Below are 26,240 nucleotides of genomic sequence, written 5' to 3' on the forward strand. Positions count from 1 at the left end.
GGTTTTGTACGACGCGATCCAGTTTTTCATAAGGCCAAACCAAGCCACGCGATAGAATTACGTAAAAGTACCGACTGTCTGATTTTCCAATTTACCAAGATTTTAACGTTATAATCTCTTCATCTCATAAAGTTTCGTGCCGAATGCGAATGCCGTTACAAACACATTTTATGCATTATTCACACGCGAATGGCGAAGTTCAAGTTCGATTATCGCTTCAGCTTCATTTTCCGATGCATGTAGATACCAGAAACTTTAATTTGCTGATCCATCAATTATAGAGAAACGTTATTGCAGGAAATATTACGTATGGTGCTCGCCGCATGTTACGGGCGATAATTATCATTCCTGTTTAGGTGCGAATATCGCTTTAAACTGCAGAAACTGTCGTCTGCGGCGTGGCTGTATAAACGTAAGATTGCACGTTGAATCCGTTAGAGAGATTACGTGGACAACAGGAAAAAGGTTGCCTTCCGGGATGCTCCTGCACGCCGTTGGATAAAATCTTTTGACACGTTGAATTACGCGAATTAAATCAGTATTCATCATACTTTTGACATTCATTTTCGTCACGTTACGCGACGTTCTTCCATTGAATAACACACATAAATTCTCCTCGATTTGAAATTCGAATGGTGCCTTGCACGCGATTTTTATTAACGCTGCGTGCCGGATGAATTCTAGCCGTCACATCCTTTAATATACATATATGCTAGGATGTTTTTCAACAGAAGTTGAGGAAAAGCGTTTACATACGTCGGTATAATTTATATTGTTATTTGTGGAATCCGTGCGGAAATTGCAAAGTTTAATGAGAACTTGAGATGGTTTTTGCGTACGTGATGAAATTTGACATTATCAAATTACTTGTCACCGTTTGTCAGATGCACATGCGAACCAGAATACATCCTACTTATCATCGGTCATAGATAAACACTTGCTGAATACCAAATCGTTAATGGCAGATCGGTATGTATCACGGAAGTATTTCGGATCTTATGCCAGTGGCATACCAACGAAGTTATTCTTTCCCTATACAATTTGCAGAACCATTAAAATAAATTGCTTCTTATAACTCGCACAGAATCGTTGTTCCGATTATTTTCCTTGACTGAGGCTTCGCGTTCTTTCTCTTCTCTACATGACGTGTCAGGAATCGATCAGACTTTAATTCATGCATATCGGTACATATATTTTTTCTCGAAAATTCGTTAGGACTAACAAGGATTGTACCCCAGGTCAATCTCTCCGATTTGATTTCTTTCGTAATATGTTATAGTAGACTAAAAACTAAGCGACACGTATTTCTTTTTATCTGCCATTAAACACTTTAAGGGGGTGAGACAATCCTCCAAAGTAATGCATGTCAAGGGACGATTTGGCGGTTTCACCCACAAGAACATAATAATTTTTAACCAATCCTCTTGGAAAATTTAAAATAAACATTTTTGGAGAACGTATAACTATAATTAGAACTTGAGCCTATTTAAAATGTACAGGCATATGCATACGTACGAGTTATAAGCTTTGAAACTGTATCGACGCCCTTTCATTGCAATTTCATTCCACCTGCAGGTGATAAAATCAGTAATTGCAACACTTAATTATTTTCCATAGCATTTACATACGGTTATGGGTATGGCCTACAATTAATTAAAAATTGCTCAACACCCCCTCTACGGTCTGCGCTTTTCTACCGTCCGTATTGCGACATAGGCTTATAGTTTCACCACGTCCGAAAGTACGGACTACTTACGATTTTCACTGCAAATGGGGTAGGTAGCTGCCACTTTGCATTAAGTACTAACAATCTCTTCTGCATTTTAACGCGCTTATAATATTATTTGTTTGTAAGACACTGAAAGCTACAAGGCGAGTCAAAGGTCGTTGAATAGCTGGTTGAGTCTCAGTTACGTGCCTCGGTGTTTTGCCAACGAAAACCCCAAAGTTGAACGAAAGCATTACCACAGATATATCTAGTCTCGTTGATTCGTCACACTTTCTATTGTTCCAGTTTTTCATCCTTTATTTCGGTAAGTCCCAGCCGCCTGTAATACAATTCGCAATAACTCGGGCGTAAGTAAATCTCTGCAACCGTGAATCTCCGACTCGTCTATTAAACAGTTTATTTTCTTCAGGACCAGTCTAACATCGTTTAGTGCCTAGATTCAGGGTGCCATCAAGTTGACTTAAAACGACGTAATCGATTTGATCATTGTGAGAAAGTTGCGATGAATGAGCCGCAGTTCAGTAGGCAACTAATTAATAAAATTGTTCACAGACATTGCGACGGTCTTGAGCAAGAAAAATACATATAACGTATGATGCAGACAATCCACGTTACGAAATCCGTGCATACGGTAATTGAGTGTATTTTTCGATCGTTGTATATAATTCGAATCCAAACAACATAGGTGCTGAGAAAACGTCAATTATGGTTCTATCGTTTTGCGCTAAATACGTAATTCTTACGGAATGAAAAGTATGGAAAAAAATGTAGTCTTTTTTTAACAATATATCGTAACCCCGACTTTCTTCTGTTAGCTTAGCAACATTGTTCTTGGTTTTTTTCCAATATGCTGGATTCCATGTAATTCTGAGCCGATTTTTGTGCTCGAAACCGCGTACATATACCTTGAACCGAGTACTTCAAGGGCGACGAGATATAACAACGTTCGATTGGCTATGCCTTCACTTTCGCTGCGGCATCTTCTATGCAGGTAGAAGAGGTACAAGTGTATACAGCACATGCCTAACAGCAACATGCGACTGTCAACTTTCAAACGCATGTTGGCCTGCATGTATGTGGATGCGTGGTGAACAGGTATATGTATAATATTGCCGAGGCGTGTTAATAATGTTGGGAATTCGTTTAGTGTCTATGCTCTGGAGTTACAGCCATGGTTAGCATCGGAACGAAAATCATTCTATAAGCTGTATGGCTGAATGGGTGGTGCGTGAGCATCGGAGAAAGTTATTGTCCTGGTCACCGAATTGTTACAATACTATATGTATACCTACGTACGTATCTTCGACATTCTGCATCATGAAATTATAAGTATTTCTCAGTTGATTCGTGATCGTCCGTTTATAATTCGTATTTACTGTAGGTTCCATTTTGCAGAAATGAAAGCAGGATATATCCTTCGCTCAGTACTGGGCATATCGCATAAATCGCGATGGAATTCTCTGTTTTTTAATTTCAATATTTGTCGATGGCTCGGTCGTCAAACTTTCCAATTATTTCCGCGTCAATTGTCGGATTGAGAACATGTTCGCTTCCTTGAAATTACAGGACACTGTATGGGTACATTGACGTGTTAAGACGAGAGACCAGGATTTTGAGATGACGCATTGAGAATCGTGCGACGTTTGTGCACAGATGCGTGTTTTAGCGTGCGTAGGGGGATCGAGAAACCGAAGAGAAATCAACGTGTGATTTGAAAGTGGTCCATTCATACGGGCTTGTGTGTATATGTAATTCCCGAAACCACGTGAGATCTTCATAACCGTCTGATCTCACAATTGCCAGCGGCTACTTTCTTTCATCAACGCAAGTTCAAGGTCGTATCATAGAGTCATTTTTTATTCGCTTCCCTCATCGAAGCGATATCATCTTTGGACTTTGGACGTAATGTTGCTAACGTCCTTGTTTGGTTCATGTCATACAGCGTATTGTTTACTTTCGAACACTCGAGCCGCACATATTAAAACTGCCGACTACCGTGAAAGCAGTGCGTCGAAAAATTGTGATATGTAAGCATGGTAAATGTTTTTTTTTTCTCTTTGCAGTTGAAAGAATCAACGAAATACGTGCAGCTGGTAAGTTTTAGTTGTCTTCTTTTCACGTTGTGTATATGCCTCGGTTTTTGCGGTCTTCAAATGAATCGCTTCCTTTTATGATGATGAAGTATTCGGACATTTTGATTTTGAGTTTTATTGTTAAATATACAGAATAATTTACATCAGAATCTAAATCACAACGGATCCCAAATAGGTTTATTTTTTAACGAATTTGAGATACCTTTTTGCGTCAAAACCGTCATCATCGATATCTTCTTCCATTTTGATTACAGTTTTTGGTTTACGCGCCAAGAGCCTTAACTTTCGTTCGGCTTCTGTTAAAGTAGCTAAATTTAGAGGCAGTTTTATTATATGTCTAGGCTCATGATATTTTATGTTTATACTACTTCCATCGGGCAGAACGACTATGGTTGGATACATTCTCTCGTACGTCTTCCTGTGCATTTTTGTTACTGATGCTGTACGGCAGTTGAGCCCCCGTAAAATCGTCTGCAGAGGATGCCACGTGACTCGGAGGACTCCCGGCATTTTACCGCTCATTCTGAAACGCATGGGAGTTAATTTTTCATAGCTCTCAAAGTGCCAGTACATGGGAATTCGAATTATCTTTTCTCTCTCTCTCTCTCTCTCTCTCAATCTATTAAGACACTATCTATCTATTTGTCTCTCTATATATTCTGCGAAACGATCATTTTGTGAGAATATAATTTACTTTTATAACAAACCAGATAACGAAGAGATGAGATGTTGATCTTTTTTTTCTACTTACTCTTGTACATCATTATAATTGGTTGTTCGAAGGTGCAACGATACAAGAGAATGTTATAAGTTCAAAATTGTTAGATTTAAAATTTTTTGTGTCTAATAATCGGTCAATAAACATGCACGTGCATAGAAATAACGAGCGTAATTTACACAGACCTTTGTTTCACGGTAACGTGAATTTGAAATAATTGAGACAGGAGAAGTGGAATTGGTCAATTTACCAATTTTACAGAAATTGAATCGAAAACTAGCATGTTTATTATACATCATTAAAACGTTACGTTATAACAAAAATTTAAGGTTATGTCCATCGCATATAAGTAATATTATGGCAAGGTTTGAGTTACAGCTGATTGTAATAGAATGAAATATCTAGATAACTTATGTGAAATACTATAATTAATTCAAAATACGTAATCCCTGCTTACTTGTATCTTGCTTTATATCAAACACGATTGCGAAGCTCGAACATTCAGTTCACCATAGCCACAGAATACTTTTCGTCGTGATCAAGTTTCAACTTTCGTGTTAGATAGCGCCACCAATCGGAGTCGAGGAAATCGCCAACTGTGACAGTCTTGGTACATACGAAATACGTAGCGACCTGCAAACATCCTGTAAGATAAAATATCTCACACCGTGCTTCCAAAGTAGAATTTACCGCGTTGCGCTACCGCATTGAAAATGTGATGCCTATATTCATTGTCAGAATATATTTAACGACGACTAGTATTTTATAGAACACCCATATAGCGATTGAAATGTAATCGTTGCGAATTCACAACGTCTCGTCATCGAGATCTGACAAAAATCTACTACGAATTTACGAGCAGTCGATACAGTACACGAAATATAATTAAGTATGTAATACGTAGCAATGAATTATTCAACAATCCTTTGACGAATTCGTATGATTATTTCAACTTTAGTTATTCTATTTTCGTACATGAAATAATTTTATATCATCCATTGAAAAATGGTGTATATTGTTTTATTCCTCTATATATACATAACACAACGGTCATACGATATTTTTACGAATGATATTTAAATTGATGTAATATTGTACTAGTATGTAATTCTAAATCAATTTATACGCGCTGTTAAGTTTTTAAGTTATACATTACGTATGCACGCATGTTGTATACAGATATAGTAATCAGTTTTTAATTATTTACCCTAGCAGCGATAATTATTATTTTTTTTTTCTTTTCATTTTCAGTTCATAATAATAGAATTGTATGCATGCGATTCAAGGATCGTTCGGGCCAGCTATTGCAAATGTACAACATTTGTACACATAGTAGCTGAGCTAGCAACAAGACACACTTAAATTTCAGAATATGTGTTTTGAAGATTAAAAGAAAATGAATAGAAGAAAAATAAAAATGAATTTTAAATACACGTGTATATAATATCGATTACCTAAGAACAAAAATATAAAAATTTATCGTTTTTATTCTATGTATACATATATATACATACTATATATGTATGTATGTATATATATATATCCATTCGCCTAATTATTGTTTAATATAATTACAATTCATAATTCATATTATATGAGCATTCCGATTCGCGCAAGCAATATCTTCGAACTTTCATTGTTCAAAGGGTTCGAACTTAGAAAGCTAAAGCTTACAGTTAAGGAATTTGCTATTATAATGACTCGAGTAAAAACATAAGCTGACAACATTCCTTTCTTTCTGTTGATCCCAAATCATTTTTTTGCCTTGTCAAGAGATTATCGTCTTATTTTTATTCTCATGATTCTTAGTTTTTCGATTCTTATTTTACTTCCTTCTTCCTGCTTCATCCTACCATGACAAAATAATTGGTTACATATTAGCGCACTCCACTTTTAGAATGCGCTATTAACCACTGTAGCGTAATATCGATATTGTCCTTTTCTTTGCAAGAGATACTGTAGCAGCAGATCTCTCGATCCTGGATCACAGATAGGTTCCTATAAAAAGAGATCAATCAAATTGATGAGTGATGAAACAATACAGGAACAAATTGGATTTCATATCACATCAACTCACATTCTTTCGATTAGTCCATTTTCATCAAGAGCATGTGGCAGATCTCTCTTGTTACCCAATACCAGCACGGGTATACCAGTTAGCTGAGGTTTGTCGAGTAAATTGTGAAGCTCGTTGCGGCTGGCTTCGATTTTTTCTGGATCAGATGCGTCGACCATATAAACAATGGCGTTCACTCCTCTGCAGTAACGTTCCCACATCGACCTAAACCTCGGTTGACCGCCGATGTCCCAAACTTTAATAGTCACGTTGCCCTTTGTTATTTTCCGCATGTTAAAACCAACAGTTGGTATCATGTCCTCACTGAACTGCCCAGACTGTAAATATCAACTATTGTAATGTGTTCTATACTCACATGCGTAAAAAGTAAGCGGTGGGTAGTTAATGTGTCAAAATTTTGTCAATGAAGCAGAGAAGAACGAAGGAATAAAAAAGATCAAGTCACTGGTAGTTTCGATTGAGTTTGCTAACAGCAAGTCGCGGTTTTGAAGATAAGGAACAAAGCAACTTTGACCTGGACGAATAACTGGGAGTCAAAATTCATAATTGCTTGGACAGTTGATGGCTTGGAATGGGGAGGGACCGAATGATAAAAATATGAATGAAATTATGGAAGTTTAGCTATAAATTGGGGAGCATACCGCAATCACGTTGACAAATGTGGTTTTTCCACTGTACTGAAGTCCAACAAGGGTGAGTTCCATTTCCTCCTTCCAAAACAGCGACTTGAACCAGTCCAGTATGCGGTTTATTAACGCCAACATTTTGGAATAAACAGATCACCGATCGTGTTTCCAGTATTTTCAGCCCAAGAAACGTCAACCTCCGGTCTGACTTTGTGCACTGCCGATGCGCTGCTCGGTTAACAGGAGGTGTGTACCGCTCTAGTCATACGCGAAAGTGAAAAGCAGCGATGTGACTAATCTGTTTGGATCGTTGAGCGTATATATTTTGTGGTAAACAGCTTATCGGAGCCCCTTTGTCCTAACGAAATTGACGGCACTGAACGGGGTGTCTTGGGCGGTTTTAATTTATCTAGTAGAAGACTGTTCGACGTATGTATCTACGCGTAATATCTCGCGTGGTGTATATATGAACCACTGTATAACGTGAGATGAATTTGACACGAAGCAGAAGATTTTATCAGCGGTTCTCAGTTTACTTTCTCGCCTACCGCCCACGTTTTGTTACCATGCGCGCATGCAACTATGCCTAGAACCTAGCTAGAACGGGTGCTTTCCATGTACTGACTCAAGCTGACTCAAGTCGGCTTGTGTCGCTATTTCTGGTGTATTCCTTTGCCCAGATTGGCCGGTTACACCAGAAATAGCGACACAAGTCGATTTGAGTCAGTAAATGGAAAGCACCCAACATACACCAGGCAATATTCCGGCTCAGTAGATATGTGTACACGGTGTATTTTACGTCCTCTAGTACAGAGCTTTAGATAGATTCTGACACGTTCGATATTCCTAGGAATTTTACGACCTACGGTGTTGGATGAGCACCGTTTGCATTAACGGGCGCACATAAGGGGCCGTGCAGAAAACAAAAAAGAGTCTGCGGCGGGCGACGGGCAATACAAACGGTGCTCATCCAACACCGTGGGACGTGAAATTCCTAGGGATATCGAACGAGTTTATCTAAGTCTTATATGCTCTAAGATCTAAATCTCCGTACACGTGGTACTATGATTTTAAATGTAATTTTGCTTAGCATAAGATTTTCAGTTTTAGCATGACAGTTTTATTTCAATACGGATTATTGATTTCACTGTGTCAACTAGTGAGTTACTTCTTAACTTGCAGTAAAACTTATCTCTACTTGTTCGATAATCAATGATTCACTTCGGTGTTTCAATACCAGGTTGAGAGATGGCGCCACAAAACTTTTCGTTAATAAAAATGAATTGCATAGGTGTATGCCGAAGACGTATGTTACAATGGAATCTCCTACTCGAAAACCTGAGTTCATTGAAGTCGAAGACGTTTACTGAAGAATATAAAGACAGTTGCCCTAATGGCTTTGGTGTGACAACCGAAAATCGTCGTGCGCTTGTGCTCCTTGAGATGTTCCAACAGTAGGGTTGAGAACTTACTGCAGAACATCAGAGAGTTACCGATTTTGACACGATGCTGGCTGTATTTACCTTCCGAGTAACACAGTCTTCGCAATGGTAAGCCCAAGCCAGTATTTAGCCTGAGTGTCCTTGCTGACTTGTCGGCGATACAAGAAATTAATAATGAGAATAAATTTCTTCCAAAATTCGTAGCAATCAGTGATTTAATTAAAGTATGGGAACCTGAGAGAAGAATGTATACATAGATCATAAATAATAATAGATCAGAATATATATGATCCATTTACGATCAATACGTGATGCATACTATAAATTTTCTAATTTTCCAGGAGACAAACTAAATTATCTACAATGATACGGCTATAATATGTAAATGGAAGAATTAATCATTTAGAAATGGGATTCTATTCGACATGCGCTCAATGTATTCCATAACATTAATATTCATAATTATTCCAACAACTTTTCATTTACTCTCTCGATCTTGAATTTTCGTAGGCATAGAATCGAAACGCTGTTATAGCGAGTCGCAAGTGAAGTATCTACTTTGGGGAGAGAAGCAGAATTGTTTTTCGAAAAGTGTTCGTATGGAAAAAAATTAAAGTAACTGCAATACATCACGGATCCGCTAATTTTGATCCAGATGAAATGGATGCTCCGTATATCTGACAATATTTAACGCAGTGTCCTGATTTAAAGACTTAAAAAGGTGATAGTCGGCGATTTTTTTTTTTTCCATAGGGAGAGATAGAACGAAGTTTCTTAAACTTCGAGTGTATTTTAACACACATTTGAAAGGTACGAGCAAAAATGTACGTCATCCAACTGTCGCAGAACGGCAGCGTTATTAGCTGACCCGTTAACTGAAGAATAGATCTTTAGTCAACGGCTGACCATCGAAGGGCCTAGCCGCTTGAGTCTGGAATCGGCAGGAAAGATAAAGTGCGTATTTCTTGTCTAAAATGTAAAAACTAAAATCACTATACATCATATCATATCATCATGCACCATCATACATCATACATTATACATCATATCATACATCGTACATAGTATTAAAGTTCGAAACCAAAGTTTGGATGTTCGGATGTTCCGATGTTCAGAAAGTGACGTCACCAAAAATTTTTTTTCTCTTGACGTCATCGATCTATAGCAATCGTAGACGACGAAAATCAGTTAGCCGAATTCCTCAGTCCGGAAACAACCGCGCAGTAGAGCGGACGGATGAGAATCGTGCTCCGCAGATTTCGAGTACCGGGTTCTCTACCTCCTGGATCCTGCTCTCCGGGTTCGCTTCCTGGTGCAACTCGTCTTCAGGGACAATTGCTTCGTAGTTTCTGCGCTCCTGGTCCGCTACCTGGTGAAACTCAACTTCAACGATAAGCGCTCTATAATTTGTATGCTTCAGGTCTACTACCTGGTGAACTTTGACTTCCACGACAAGCGCTCCGTAGTTTCTGCGCTCAAGGTCGAATACCTGGTGAAACTCGACTTCAGGGACAAGTGCTCCGTAGTTTCTTTACTCCAGGTCCGCTACCTGGTGAATCTCGACTCTCGGAGGACGAGGAAGATGAGGAGAACAAGGTGGACGAGGAGGACAAGGATTTGTGCACGGTGAGTATAACATTCTCATAACTTTTAATGGCAATTGAAATTATATTTTATCTAAAATTTTTAAACTTGTCATGTTTACAATAAATTATTTCAATTCATTTTTCGCAAGCCCAAATTCAGTAGCTATCAATGCGCTAATAAAATTTCTATAATTTTTTATAATTTTCCGATAACCTTCTTGGTAAAATGTGTCAATAAAAAAATTATATTAATCCTTACACAATATTTTTGATGTGTTTTGATACTGTAAATATTTATCAGTATTCGAGATATAACCCGAGGTCGTTAGCGGTGGTCGTTGGAGGTGATTGGTGGTGGTTGGCGGTGGTTACGGGTGGTTGCGGGTGATCGAGGTGGACGAGGAGGAGGACGAGGAGGAGGAGGAGGAGAAGAAAGACGAGGAGAACAAGGTGGACGAGGAGGACGAGGATTTGTGCATGGTGAGTATGACATTCTTATAATATTTAATGGCAATTGTAATTATATTTAATCTAAATTTTTTTAACCTTGTCATGCTTACAATTAATTATTTCGATTCATTTTTCAACGAAAAAAATATATCAATCGTCGCACAAAATGTTTGATCTGTTCTAATACTAAAAATAATTTTTAAATTTTGTGCGACGATTGATATATTTTTTTCGTTGAAAAATGAATCGAAATAATTAATTGTAAGCATGACAAGGTTAAAAAAATTTAGATTAAATATAATTACAATTGCCATTAAATATTATAAGAATGTCATACTCACCATGCACAAATCCTCGTCCTCCTCGTCCACCTTGTTCTCCTCGTCTTTCTTCTCCTCCTCCTCCTCCTCGTCCTCCTCCTCGTCCACCTCGATCACCCGCAACCACCCGTAACCACCGCCAACCACCACCAATCACCTCCAACGACCACCGCTAACGACCTCGGGTTATATCTCGAATACTGATAAATATTTACAGTATCAAAACACATCAAAAATATTGTGTAAGGATTAATATAATTTTTTTATTGACACATTTTACCAAGAAGGTTATCAGAAAATTATAAAAAATTATAGAAATTTTATTAGCGCATTGATAGCTACTGAATTTGGGCTTGCGAAAAATGAATTGAAATAATTTATTGTAAACATGACAAGTTTAAAAATTTTAGATAAAATATAATTTCAATTGCCACTAAAAATTATGAGAATGTTATACTCACCGTGCACAAATCCTTGTCCTCCTCGTCCACCTTGTTCTCCTCGTCTTCCTCGTCCTCCGAGAGTCGAGATTCACCAGGTAGCGGACCTGGAGCGCAGAAACTACGGAGCGCTTGGCGTGGAAGTTGAGTTCCACCAGGTAGCGTACCTAGACCGCAGGGACCACGGAGCGCTTGTCCTGGAAGTCAAGGTTCACCAGGTAGTAGACCTGAAGTATACAAATTATAGAGTGCTTGTCGTTGAAGTTGAATTTCACCAGGTAGCGGACCAGGAGCGCAAAAACTACGAAGCGTTTGTCCTGGAAGTTGAGTTTCACCAGGTAGCGTACCTGGAGCGCAGGAACCACGGAGCGCTCGTCCCTGAAGTCGAGTTTCACCAGGTAGCGGACCTTGAGCGCAGAAACTACGGAGCGCTTGTCCCTGAAGTCGAGTTTCACCAGGTAGCGGACCTGGAGCGCAGAAACCACGGTGCACTTGTCCCGGAAGTCGACTTTCATCAGGTATTGGACCTTGAGCGCAGAAACTACGGAGCGCTTGTTCCTGAAGTCGAGTTGCACCAGGAAGCGCACCCGAAGCGCAGGATCCAGGAGGTAGAGAACCCGGTACTGGAAATCTGCGGAGCGCGATTCTCATACGTCCACTCTACTGCGCGGTTGTTTCCGGACTAAGGAATTCGGCTAACTGATTTTCGTCCTCGACGATTACTATAGATTGATGACGTCAAGAAAAATAAAATTTTTGGTGACGTCACTTTCCGAACATCCGAACTTGGGTTTTGAACTTTAATACTGTGTACGATGTATGATATGATGTATGATGTATGATGTATGATGATGCTTGATGATATGATATGATGTATAATGATTTTAGTTTTTACATTTCAGTCAAGAAATACGCAGTTTAACATTGCTGCCGATCGCAGTCTTAAGCGGCTAAGCCCTTCGATGGCCAGCCGTTGACTTAAGATATATTCTTCAGTTAACGGGTCAGCTAGTAACGCTGCCGTTCTGCGACAGTTGGATGACAAAAATTTTTGCTCTTACCTTTCAAATGTGTTTTAAAATACACTCGAAGATTTAAGAAGCTTCTTTCTATCCCTCCCTATGAAAAAAAAATGCCTTTTAGTTTTTTTTCGTTTTCGAAAGGTAGCAAATAAAACGCATCCTATGCTGAGGCACAATCTCAAGTCGCTGCGATCACCGCGTCAAAAGCTACGACCGTAAGTGGAAAAGTTTCATCGTTTTTTTTTCAACTGTTGCACGACGTTGTCCTAATTTGGTGTTATGAGTTTGCAAGATCCTGATGATTGGTAAGACGCCTTCGAAAATTCATTCTACGACGGAGGTTTTGTGGTCCCCAAATATTTTCGATAAACGTTGAGTAAGGATCGTTAAAGGCCGTTACCCTAATAAGGTATTGCGTGCCTTAGATCACTAACCAACTTCTTATGGCCCCCAGGCCCACTTAACCGCTTATTACATGTCACGAAAATTTGCCTAGGGGTAACCGTTGTACGCATGAAACTATACTACATTCTGTAAATACTCTTTCGAGAGTCCAAGTTTCAATCCCCGATCCTGGAATATTCTCCGCATCAAGTACCGTAAATTTGCGCAAATTCACATACCTACGCTTCTGAAAATTATTATTCCGCATAATTATTCATTTTTTGACGTTAGAATAATTGATTTGCAGAACTCTCATGGAATTATTCCGCTGTCAATTAAGTACAGACGATTCGAGACGAATAGCTGTAACGTGGTCAGAAAAATTTTCCTTCGATTTCGAGGGTCACTCACGTTGTTTCCAACTCAACGAACCTCCTACTTGATCACTCCCTCGTCAATAATATATCTGTCGAACCGAAAAGGAAATTCCAATACGTTCGATAATTGCACCCGTATTCAGTTGTACTGCTTTCCACATTTACAGATCACAATGGCTGCGGTATAATTTCTGTGGTCAACACGTATGCGTGTAAAATAGTAGCGCGCTTGGGAACGTGACTTGACAAATATACATACGGGAACCGTTGGGTCGAAACGAAAATTAATTAACGATTAATGTATCAATGTCAGGTATTTATGTATATCGCATATAAAAAAGACCGGCCATCCGTCAGAAGTCAGGAGCTAGTTTTTAATTCTTGATCTCAAAAGTCAGTTTCAATCATACGTAATCATACATTAAATATTTATATATGTATTTATTTATTGAAACCAGCGAAATATACGTATACGTTGGTATACAATCGAAAATAGTTATAATTAATATATTTTTCATGATTTTTAATTCATTTCACATTAAAATCTGTTATTACATTTTGGGTGTGATGTGAAAATCTACTCGCATAAATTATAAACATTCGGTATGTTACCAACAATTATTATATATAAAATCAGTAAATCAACCGTGACAGGAAGTTCCAAGACGAAGTAGCAGATATTGCAGATTATTTTGTACAAATCATTACGGATGCAAATAATGAAAAAAGCCAGGTCAAGTAACCGTTTCAGTCCCGGCGGTGAAGCATTTTTTTAAAATATCACGATGAGTTGCATATTTCTATAATGTAGTTTTTCAAATTCAAGCGTCAAGTCTCTTATGGATTGGCGTTTTTTCCCATAATGGAAGATATGGCGAAGCGTAAAAAATTAACTCTTCGAATCGGTAATTAAGTGTACTTACGCCCGAGTGTTGAACCCGGATTTACAATAAACGTCGCATAAGTTTTGATAATTTATTCACGAGTACGTGTTCTCGAGTAATGCTTTTAATCGATTTGAAAATCGATATTTGCTCAACCGAATATTAATTACAGATGTTTTTTTTTCCTCGTACATTTCGAACTCGCGTATATCTGCGGGTTTGCTGATATGAAAGAAATCAGTCATACATACATCATGTATACGAACGTATTATCACTTATATTGTTTGTTCAAGGTTTTTTTTCGCGGTCGTCATTTATAAAAAAGTTTGTTTAATTTTATTCGCACGTGCTGTAAAACTTTGGAGAACAGTCGTTTTTCTGCCGTCCATATATATATACGTATATTAACATGAAAACATACTTCCTTTGGAGGTACGTATTATTTTTTCCGGTATGCCATGTGGAAAAGCATATGTATAATACTCACAAAAGTTCCGTCTCAAGAAGTTGAAAAGAGAAGAGGGGAAATACATTGTTACATGTATTACAAGGGGGAATAATATTACACATATTTTGTATAAATTGGTTCGAAAAATTCAAATGCGTACATTTATATAATAATATTTTTACTTTATTTCATTAACATATATTTTTTTTTCATTGTATTTTTCCATCTTTTATTCCTAAATAATATACATATTACTGTCTAATTTCGCTAATCGTTTGTTTTCTCTTCACTATATGTATATATACTTCTTTTTTTCTTCCCATACAATCCTGTTACTCTTTCTTATCCATACTTGAATAGTTTGTGTATGTTACATTATGCCCGATGGATTTTTCACTGTCGTATAAAATATTGTTCGTTTAAATTTTCGGCCGTCACAGCGATATCATAATACGAGCTGTGCTTGTTGTATTTATGTATGCATGCATGCGTGCGCGCGTGTGTCTCTTCGTGTGTGTCACCTTTTAAACGCGATAGAATACTTGAAAAACAAAACAACCTCAAGTCTCCCAGATTTAAAAGATCAGACACACACGTTACTCTCCGGTTGATTTTAAAATTTTTTTTTTCTCCATTTCATACGCATGTATTTATATGTATAATAATAATAATAATATATTAGATTAATTGCATGTGTGTATGCGTATTATATATACTAAGTATTTATCTACAGTGAAATTCGGTACTCGTTGCCAGACTCGCAGTTCACAATATACAGTTGTCTAAAAAATATTGACCGATATACATGTGCGTTTTCACAGTCCTCCTCATCATCATCATTATCATCGTTATCGTGAATTCATAGATTGATTTTATAGTTGGCTTATGTTATTGATTAATTAATGATTTCATGCGATACGCGCATCGTGTAATATGAATTGACGAATTTCATATCGGCGTTGTGATATCGACGGATGTGTACCGTGTATAAAATTGTTTTCATCTTGCATCGTTATTTAATAAGTATACAAATAATGAATCCGTACATCGAAATTCATATACACCGAGCTAATTATCGATAGTATAACAATCCTCAATATAATATAATATAATGTAATCCTACTTGGCCGTTGACGAAACCAACATACATATACACACAGCCGTTTTTACGTTACTCGACTTTCAGGCTAATTTTTTTATTATATAGTATACCGTTGGTCGAGAGGATCCTTTCCAACAATTCCCATCTATGCCTGTATTCAATTTTTTTTTCCATCTTCATCGCTAATTCTACATTAATTATGTTTACAATTGCCGTTATGTACAGATAGCCGCTTTTTTTTTTTTAACAATAGCAATAACAATAATCATTAATAATAATAGTAAATAATAAGTAAATATACACATGTGCTCATACATAAATTAATTCTACACAATGTAGTAGATGTACAACTTCGGAATAGAAAAAAAAGAACGCCCGAGACGCGGTTCGTGTAGCATCATTTTACGCCATAATTATATATATATGTATTATATGCATATAAATATATTATTATTCGTAAGTAATAATAAAATATGTATGTCATATGTATACGGTGAAAAGCTGTTCTTTGTTTGTTTCTTTTTTTTTTTTCAATTTATCTTCGAACTTTTGTCCTCGTTAGTTCATCAACTAACGAGTACAGAGGGCAAAAGAAAATCGTCGTACGTTCTTCCGTTTCATTATTTTTCTTCTTATTCGTTTCATTAAACATTTTATTATACATAACATATTATACATATCTAATAGGTTGAATTTACATTTGCAACAATTTGCCGTTGTACTCGTTACTGCATTATGGCGTTACAAGATTATAAAAACGTTTCAATCTATATTATACGCATTATAGTATTCCTATACTGTAATATTATGTACAGTAGTTGATTTATTTCTTTTTATTTCCATTTTGAATCTTTTGCTTTGTGAACTTTGCTAATCGTTATTACCTTTATTCGGGATCATCATGGTTTAATCGCAGAATGACAAAGAGTGACGACGACATATTTAATATATAGAAATGAATTCGTCTTCGACACAAAAAAAACAAAAAAAATAGAAAAAACACATACATGTATATTAAATGTCTAAAAACTGAATTAAAACTCATCTTTGTCCATAATATTATAATGCGAATTTTATCAGTGTGTATAAAGTTGCAATAAGCGATTGTGAAATTAAGGAAGACCGTAAGCTATCGTTTCAGTGTTTTATGCATGTACGAGGGGATAATTATTTACACATAAATTATTTCGGATTTGACCCGTAAAAATTGAAATCACGTTGTCATTGAACGATCGAATTTCGTTATTAAATTTGTATAAAAAGTTAAAAGATACGTTTTTCTTTCATACAACGGAAGGACTATTGCCACTGTGAATCAGCGGTTCGCGATTTCGGAGTAACACCTCATTGGCAAGGAAGACTGATATTATTATAGGTATAACATGATTGTTTTTTTTTTTTTTTTTTTATCAATTTTCTTTTTGTTTTTGTTTTTTTTTTTTTTTTTGTCTTTTTGTTTTTCATCAATTCCTCTCTATCACAGGTCCGTTTGAGTACAATCGCATACTTGCATGTATACAAATACATGGTTGTATATATACATATATACGTATGTACGTGCACTTGTATATACACATAATGTAACGTACGATCATATTTTCACGATCGATCACATGATTCGAAATTATGATTATTATTTACTTCTCCTCGTTTTCCCTGTCGTTGAGAATTATTAAAGGTGAATTATTCATGGTTGCGGTTTTCTTTTCCTTCCATTCATCGTTATTCTGATTTATCTTGAGAACACGCTGCCGGGCGAGATATACTTAAACATACCTATAGTATTACGTATCATGCTATAATGTATGTGATAACCATGCGCGTCGAAATTCTTTTTGTGTGTGCGCGCGTGTGTACGTGTATAACAATAGTAACAATAATAATAATAATAATAATAATAATAATAATGATAATAATAAATACATGTCATCGGTCTCGCGACGGGTGTCACTCGGCGACGGCGTTATACGATTTCCTTAATCCTAATTCGGAGGCGGTCAAACTTTCGCCCTTGACGTAGTAATCGGCCGCGTCCCTTCTGCGGACGGCCGTTGCATTGCCGTTCGACGTTAACGTCGTCGATTCGTTTTTGCCGTTCGCCTGGATATTCGCGTTGCCGTTTTGCAATTTAGCCGCCGCAGCGGAAGCCGCGTTCGCCTCGGCCCGCTTCTTGTCGGCCCTTATCTTCTTCTGGGCGTATTGCTGCTGGTAGAATTCGTTGAAGAGGAAGAAGAACATTACCGCGTGCATTCCGATCCACCATACGAAGGCCCTCGGGTAGTTGCAGTCGATAAAGAGGAGCTGGAAAGCGTGGATCATTATGGCGACAAACTGCAGCATCTGGAACGCGGTCAGGTATTTCTTCCACCAGAGGTAAGGCTGCACTCGGGGTCCCAGGGCGGCCAGCAGGTAGTACGTGTACATAACTATGTGCACGAACGTGTTCAACAGACCGAAGAACGTCGAGTGGCCACCTGAGGGCATTTATTAAAACATTAAGATTCACACTTTCGAGGATAAGTCGAATGTCACGAGAGCAATGGTTACGGGTTACGGGTTTATTACGGCGATTAATCGATTAATCGACCATTTCGATTAATAGTTTTTTCGATTAATCGTTTCTCCAATCAACCGATCAATCGAACATTTAGATTAACAGTTCTTTCGTTTTATCGATTAATCGACGGTTTCGATTCATGTACGGATAGACCTGCAGAATTGTTATGAGGTAACTTCGATTAATCAATTAATCGAGAAAACGATTAATCGAAACCATCGATTGATTGAGAAATTGGAAAAACGAATAGCAGTAATCGACGATGATTGGAATAATCGAACAAAAAAAAAAAAAACCCGTTTAGGGACGCTCTTTAAACTTCCGATTCTTGTGGTAAATAAGTCTCGCTCTTAGAGTCCCGCAAGTAGACGTGTACGATGAGAAGTTACGGATAGGCTACTGTATGTATAAAGCGCATATGCTTTAAACAATGCAAGGAGCTGTTTTCGTAAATTCGGTACTTTTATTTTACGCATAATTTTCATACTTTCATTATAATTACCTGGAGTGAATTTAACGCCGAACCATACGGACATTGGCATGCATCCGTGGTGGATAACGTGGAGAGTTGATACGTGGTCGGTCTTTTTCCTCAGAACGAAGAAGATCTGAAAGCGAAAGTGAGTAACCGGTCAGATCGTTGGACGTAATGAAATTGCAGCCTATTTCACGAGGGCTGAACTAATCATCGGTAACTACAGCGTCGTTGCTTGTACATGTGGTAAGTTTTAACCGAGGAATGCTTCATTTCAATAATTATTTTTCGCTCTGTTGTTTTTTTTTTTTTTTCGTTTCTCTGTGTTTGTTGATATTGTTGCTGTTACGTACCGTATCCATGAATTCCGTGAATTTGGAGAAGTAGTACCACCAGCTTGCGTAGACCATCTGTTTGCGATGTGACAAGAAATGATTAGTCAATTGATATTCATTTCATTCCAGTTCCTGTGTCAGCGATACATGTACACGATGTGTAAGAGAAAATTGTTTTTTTTTTTTTTTTTTTTTTTCAAAGAACTCGATCCAACAAATGTATCAATTAAAAACTGAAGTTCAAAGTTAAACATGTTGAAATTTCACACTTGAATTTAGAGTATGAGAATATCAGAGAAAGATATGTTTTTTTCGAATTCTAATCTATGATGAATTATAATTACTGTAATTATAGTAAATGAGTTGTGTGTGTATTTTGGGTCAGTGTCTAGGATAATAACTGTCAGATTCTGTTTACGACGATACGAACAAAATGTTTCGGTAACGGTTTCGACAGAATTTTTCTTTTTCTGTAGCTTTCTATACATCGTTACAACGATTGACTCATGAATGTTTGTTCTTAATTTTTCGTCTTGCTTGTTGTCTTTTTTTTTGCGCTGCGGTTCGAAATCGAGTACCGAATAATTTCGCGGTCAACGTTTGGCAAAGAGAATAATAATAATAATAATAATAATAACAACAACAACAACAACAACAACAATAAGAATAATTGGAATGGGAAAGAAGAAGAGGAAGAAAAAAGAATATATTCTTAAAAATAATCAAGTATCTGTAAATATTTCATTTCGTATCCGTGTCAAGTATGAATATGGAACGTATGATAGCTGTTTGCTTATTTTTCGCGCCATTTATATACTTTACTCAACTATGGTGGGAATATTCGAATAGAATCGTTATACGCTGGAGATGCTGATGTAGTTTCAAAGTAAAATTTACAGCAAAAAATAGGAGAAGAAAAAACATCGACGATTCAGAATCAGAACGACCGTTCTGATTGGGCTGACATTTGGTGATCATTAAAAATTAGAATTCACAGAACCGTTGTGGCGACTAATTTATACGCAGTTATTAATCAGAGAGTTTTACAGTTGTACGATTCGTTAACCTGTAAACATTTGCGGCAGTAATTTGTTTCCTTTATTTTTTTGACACACTTTATCTTTCTTTCTCTTCTTTTTCTAAAAATATTTGCTGCGAGGAAGCGGAGCCAAAACGAGTTTGAATATATAAATATATGTACATGATTAAATCGTGAAACCAGTAAAGCAAGCCGAAGATTAAACGTATAATATTGTATTTGAAAAAAAATAAAGTAAAAATTGAAGAACATGCGACTTTGTTCGTGAAATAAAATAAAAAAAAAAAAAAAAAACAAGATAAATAAAATAGACAAAACCATGCCCCATGCAGCAATGCGATTATTATCGCAATCTCATTTCTATTCCTTTTAATTTTAAATCCGATTATTTTTTTACCAATTAAATCAGCCCTGATCGAAAAGTTTGAGAAACCGGCGATGCGGTAAGATTAAAATTTCGAACAAACTTTCATGGTGTATTAATCGAGAACCACTGTTATTATTGTCGTTGTTCGTACCGACGTTTGTTACTTAGTGTGCGAATAACGTACAAGTATATTGTATAAATTGTATGCAATACTGTCGTATCATAATATAGTAACGAATCGATCGTACGTATAAGTAATAATATCTGCGGTGAAATCATAGACTAATATGTGAAGGTATGTATAAGGTAAAAGGTATAAGGGGTTAAGCGAGTATAGTACGTTTGAATGTGCGTTACTAGAACGAATACGTATAGTTGAATGATGGCTGTGAAATAGAGTTATGATAATCACGATGAACTACGTAGTGTGTCGCGTGTGTTACACTTGATTGAGAATTCAATTATAGTGGTTAATAATAGAGCTTGCCGAGAGTTTGTGCAAGTTTCCAAGTTATAGACACTCTACTGCATCGCATTATACTACGTATACGATGTACTACTGAAATACGCAGTCACTACATAACAAGTAAAATGTGATATGAAATGTGAATTAGTGTTACGAGGTATACAAAGGATGCACGGCCGTTAATATTCATTGCGCTGTAATATACGTAAGTAATACGTGCGGTAATACTTGAGTGCAAGTAAGCTGCATCACAAGAGAGAACTGAAGGCGAAAAAAGAAAGTAGAACCAACTACAAGAATCACTACGCGTGGGATTGGTAATGGAGCGATGCAAGTAACCTGAGTATTTACACTCGTATGCGAATGTAAGTATATAGGTGGGTATTAATGTTCGTCGTCAGGCTAGTTACTTCTTCCTGTATTAGCAAATGCAAATCAATTACAGATGTGACCGATGAAATTCTCTCACGTTATACGCGAAGACAGGAGACGTATCCGAGCAATATGGCGGTGAAAATCTACGCGATACGGAGTAACCACCTGAACGTTTCGCGTATCAATTGCACGAATACAAAGGCACGGAAAATCTTGCGCAGAGCGTGAGGCTCATATTTTTTAAGAACGAATTGATATCCAGTGAAAAATACGATGGTAAAGGATTTTCATAAGTGAATACCACGATACTGGGGTAGATGGGATTACTTTTTTACCATCAGATGACGCTGACCGTTATTTTAGTTCCCAATTATCGACCGAACCGCGATTATATTTATAAGGAAAAAAATCAAAGTTCACTATAGTTGGAGAATTTAAATTATACAGTTTTACCAGTTTCGTAACATTTGATATTTCAGAATAGTTATTTCCGTATTTCTGCGTGTATAAAATGTCATTTGATATCAACGAAACTCCTGGAACAAAAATAATTTCAATAACGAACTGAAACTACTCTCGTAAGCTTATCTAAGGTGTTACGCGTCACACGTTAACGAGATGAACAAATATTTGAAGAATATGAAAAATCAGAAGCTATATCCAATCAAAAAAGAAATAGCCGAGCCGATTTGACGGGATTTCCAGATATTTATTTGCGTGCATGTAAATGATACCTGCACAGGATGAATGCGAGTGGCGTTGTGTCGGTGCGGTCGTTTCACGGTAAATCGAAATGTAAAGATCAGTGAGTGAGTGCAGAGTAAGTGGTTCTAATTGGATGTAAAGTAAATACTGTAGAAGTGTTACTAGGTATTTCGGTTAACCAAAACGCACCCTCATTACTTGGGGTCGATCACTGTAGTCTACGGGTTGACACCTTAGCGAATAGTCCCCTGTGAACCATCCGGAAACGCCTATCTGCAAGCATAACAGCCCAAGGGCCGCCATCTTTTTTAAAATTCTACCACAGCCAGCACCCATCATAGGAAGCTTATTTTACAAGTGTTGATTAATCAGTCATTATATAGATCGCTACTTAGTGCCTTTTTACACCCCCCTCGTCATCCGGGTTTCTTCTCCCTTTGAATCCATTCCGTACAAGAATCTAAAGTTACAGAGAAAAATGGAGTCTGAATTACTCGGGAGAGCGAGTGGGCGTGTATAAGCACGAAATAAATATGGATAACAGATGTGAGTACCTAGTATAGAGTTCATTACAAAGAAACTACGGTACTACTGTTACATTATAGATATAGATATAACATGTTGTAAATGTTTAGACTGTATGGTTTTCTACAAATTTAACACAGTTATAATTTCTATGGAGCAGAATATAGGGACATTTAACGAACAATCAAATGCGGCAGATCACTTCTCAATACATATGTAAATAAGTTACTCTGATGAATTTTTTGCGATTCGTCCTTCTTTTTCTATCACGTTCAAGTTGATTATAGTTTCACATGTTATCCGTACCATTTCCTGTTCACGCTGAATAAAACTCTACTCAGACGGCTGTGAGCTTGCACGGAAAATGTCTCAACGTCTAACGGTATGACAGGTATCATATTTTTGTAGCTTAAAACGAGAGACGTGACATAGAAATCGCATTATTTGGTATAATTCATGAAATCACTAGACTGATGCTTGATCGAGTGGAGAGAGAAAAAAATGTTTTATTTCACTACATCGTCCGGATTACAGCTTTAATCCACTGTGATCGATTTTTTTTCTCAATAAAACCCGAATATCATGCATGTCCGATAAATTTTTATACCGGTTTAAAAAAAAAATTTTCTCTTCTCATCGCGTGATATGTGGTTGGAATTTATATACGACTCGCGGTCATTTCGCTGGACGAATGCATTGGAAATCGTTCGCGCGGTTGGCGTGCTAAAATCACTCCGCGAGCAACTAGTACCAGAGACCTTGACTCGTCATAATTGACGATCACGGGTTCCAAGAGTATAATAATCAGCAACGCGAATGAGGTGTGCGATTATGTCCGTCAATTATATGTTCGCGTAGTGAGTATACGGAAGGTGAAAATTCGATCCCGCTATTTTTACTAGTATGAAAAATTCGCACCATGCGCGTTCGTTCCACACCGTGCTTATTACGAGATTGTAATTGGCTTGAGAGCATGATTATAAATATTTAAAACTACACGGCCGACTGATTATCGCACGAATCGTCAAAAAAGATAATTTCGATTGTCCATTTAACATCATAATAGTACATAGGATTACTGTTACACTAAATACTACAAGAAAATAAAAGAAGAGAAACATTGTTATACATTATTACATGCACCAGGATAAATAATATACATATATCACATACAGTAGGCACAGGTGTGTATACCTATAGGAGTGCACAATCTGCTGCAGCTTGACAGGATAAAATACTGAAAATGTTATTCGATTATACTATGTTAGTAGAGATAAACAAATTATATCTTAAACGGTACATAAATGGGTGAATATAAAAATGTATATAATAAGTAAAGAAAAAATAGGTATGAATAAATTTACAGAAACAGAATCGAACCATGGAATACGCAATGGGAGGAACAAAAATCCGGCAGATTAACGAATGAAGGTATAAGGTATATATATATAGGCGTACAAATTATTTTTGTGGTATTGCAAATTATAGGTGTTGGGTAGGTGTACGGAATTCCTACGGAGTTTTAGACACCCATCAACAAGCTACATTCTCACGGTATTTATAATACATGGTGAGTGATCCGTGCAAAAAGTAATAGAATTAAGAAAAATATCTACATATTACATGCATAGAAATAGCCAAAATTAGACACCTGACTTAGATGCGTACGATCGTTGAGCACGATTTTTACTTTTTAGGTGCAAGACGTAATATTAATACCCATAACGAGTTATTTCGTGTAAATGTCCCATCGGAAATTAGCCGCTGGGTCATGTCAATCAGCCTGCATTTATGCAATTCAGGTTACATGTTTTACCGAAATCCTTCTGCATTTCGGGAATTGCGATTACATTTTACTGATCGGCGTTTGTTTCGTGATCCGCGGTTTGAGAGAATGAGGGAGAGTCAGTCAATCGCAAACAACGAAACAAATGCCGATCGATAAAATGTACGATCGGTTGCCGAGATGCAGGCGGATTTCGATAAAATGTATCCCAAATAGCAGTGACGCAGGCGTACTGACCACGTTAAAAGATGCCCGTGTCACGTATTTTCACGAAATAACTTGTTATGTACACAGACTGCAAAGTATACGAATTGCCGTATCGTCACGTGATGTATTTTGCACCTTGGGAGCCGGACGTTGAGTTCTAATGGTTGTTTTTTTTTTTTTTTTTATATATTTTTAATTTCTTTTTCTTTTATCAGTCCTCTGTAGTATGGATGTCGCTCAGAAGGTCGTTATGTGTGCTGCTTACCCTTACGGCAGTTGAACTTTCCGTATAGTCGACTGGCTGACAACGGAAGCTATATTGTCCCCACCATCCGCCCATCAGGCACTGCGTTATTGCCAGAGAAATATTTTCTTTTATTCGTTCTTAGATTATTTTTCCAAATGTCACAAGAAACATATGCTGCGGGGTCACAAGGTTCGCATAACGGATGTCCAGTGCATCGGTCCGTTAAATACGTTTTACAATTACATCACTACACATGTTGAATATGGTCCGTATATATGTACACAGGTGAATCCGTGCATGCATACAAGTAGTTAAAATTATTTTACGAATCACGGTTATAATTTGCAAAAAACTGACTCATCGAAAAAGTGCATGAGTAATAAATTTTATACTTTTTATGGCGCTTAAACGAGGTTTATTAAAGTTGTAATACTTAATTTTTTTTTCCAACCGAATATTGATTATTTTTATTGCACGAGCGAGTCGATACGTCAAATTTTTTAGAACCGATTATTATTGAATTCTAAAAAATTGATATTGCATCCTTCGGCACTCAAGGGAAGGATGAACCGCATTACTGACAAGAGAATCAATCCGCTGATCATATGCTGTGACGAAAAGTACATATAATACGCTTTCTAACATAAAATATTTAAGAATAACATCGCTTGTACAGATGAAAGTTCTTATTATACATCACACATATATAAACTAGACTCAGCTGACTTACCTCGTAAAACAGCCACGTTGAGAATAGAACTTGGACTAAATTGTAGACTATAAGTACTTCTTTCAGTTGATATGGTTTACGATTTTCCATAAACTTTGGTCCCAGAACCTTGACTAGGTAGACATAGCCTAGGCATATGAATAGCGTTGGGAATGGGGAACTCATCAGGAACCAATTCGTCGTCCTCGAATCTGCGGGTAAAAACGATTCATTCGTTAATTTTAAAATTCGTCAAATTTCTGGCAAAATTTTTTTTTCATTCAATTTGTCAAATTCGTAGCGCTGCAACAGGGACGCAAATATGCGATTTCGCGACGGATTGCGAAGGTGGCGGGACTGTCGCGTAGCCATGACGTCACGCGGCACCGACCAATCGTCGGTCGTGAGTCACCGATTTCCGCCACGAATATGAACACAAAGAAATATGGAAGAACAAAACGCTCGCGTGAACTCATAGATCCTGAAACTTTCTCCTCTCTATGGTCATAAGCGATGTTTGATATTCCACAAACAGTGATACCGCGACACCGAACGAATGTGGAATAATTTATAAAAGACTTACGCGATGAACCAATTTTCTACATGTAATATCGGAGTGAGTTGCGACGGTTGGTCGACCCGACAAAGCAACTGCTTTTGCTCTAGAATCGTAGCGCATGCGAGTTAGATCATGAGACAGTTAGCCGAATGCACTCTGTAAATTTGTGCGCGTTAAATTTCACGATAC

The 26,240-nt window shown here is 37.2% G+C and overlaps 3 protein-coding genes across 6 annotated transcripts in view; all 3 read right to left on the reverse strand.

The window, feature by feature from the left end:
- Positions 1 to 3,921: 3,921 nt before the first annotated feature.
- Positions 3,922 to 5,401, reverse strand: LOC107226021 (39S ribosomal protein L55, mitochondrial). Its single transcript, XM_015666694.2, has 2 exons — positions 4,998 to 5,401; positions 3,922 to 4,345 (listed from the first exon to the last, which is right to left on the reverse strand). The coding sequence occupies exon 2, from the start codon at positions 4,342 to 4,344 to the stop codon at positions 4,000 to 4,002; it is 345 nt and encodes a 114-aa protein (XP_015522180.1). The 5' UTR covers position 4,345; positions 4,998 to 5,401; the 3' UTR covers positions 3,922 to 3,999.
- Positions 5,402 to 5,699: 298 nt separating this feature from the next.
- LOC107226020 (ADP-ribosylation factor-like protein 8B-A) lies at positions 5,700 to 7,762 on the reverse strand. Its single transcript, XM_015666693.2, has 3 exons — positions 7,259 to 7,762; positions 6,618 to 6,934; positions 5,700 to 6,538 (listed from the first exon to the last, which is right to left on the reverse strand). Exons 1-3 carry the CDS (start codon positions 7,379 to 7,381, stop codon positions 6,418 to 6,420), a joined length of 561 nt encoding a protein of 186 aa, XP_015522179.1. The 5' UTR covers positions 7,382 to 7,762; the 3' UTR covers positions 5,700 to 6,417.
- An 8,129-nt stretch (positions 7,763 to 15,891) lies between these two features.
- LOC107223220 (elongation of very long chain fatty acids protein AAEL008004) overlaps positions 15,892 to 26,240 on the reverse strand; it is a 55,800-nt gene continuing 45,451 nt past the window's right edge. For 2 of the 4 annotated variants that reach the window (XM_046738991.1, XM_015662832.2), the window contains exons 3-8: positions 25,514 to 25,704; positions 24,802 to 24,882; positions 22,208 to 22,291; positions 19,085 to 19,141; positions 18,759 to 18,864; positions 15,892 to 18,173 (exon numbers count right to left, since the gene is read on the reverse strand). In XM_046738991.1, coding sequence (XP_046594947.1) covers positions 17,647 to 18,173; positions 18,759 to 18,864; positions 19,085 to 19,141; positions 22,208 to 22,291; positions 24,802 to 24,882; positions 25,514 to 25,704 — 1,046 coding nt within the window. In that variant the 3' untranslated portion in view covers positions 15,892 to 17,646. The remainder of the gene's footprint in view (positions 18,174 to 18,758; positions 18,865 to 19,084; positions 19,142 to 22,207; positions 22,292 to 24,801; positions 24,883 to 25,513; positions 25,705 to 26,240) is intronic. The other 2 variants (XM_046738993.1, XM_046738992.1) reach the window with 2 other exon arrangements.

The sequence above is a fragment of the Neodiprion lecontei genome, chromosome 4 (genome assembly GCF_021901455.1).
Source record: "Neodiprion lecontei isolate iyNeoLeco1 chromosome 4, iyNeoLeco1.1, whole genome shotgun sequence".
NCBI classification, from domain to species: Eukaryota; Metazoa; Arthropoda; class Insecta; order Hymenoptera; family Diprionidae; genus Neodiprion; species Neodiprion lecontei.

Bases quoted from the DNA above. Each gene is read 5' to 3' on its own strand.
- LOC107226020 (XM_015666693.2), bottom strand. From the start codon at position 7,381: ATGTTGGCGTTAATAAACCGCATACTGGACTGGTTCAAGTCGCTGTTT. The intron at 6,935-7,258 runs GTATGCTCCCCA...TGATATTTACAG, and splicing joins CATTTGTCAACGTGATTGCG to TCTGGGCAGTTCAGTGAGGA. The intron at 6,539-6,617 runs GTGAGTTGATGT...CTCTTTTTATAG, and splicing joins AATGGACTAATCGAAAGAAT to GAACCTATCTGTGATCCAGG.
- LOC107226021 (XM_015666694.2), bottom strand. From the start codon at position 4,344: ATGAGCGGTAAAATGCCGGGAGTCCTCCGAGTCACGTGGCATCCTCTG.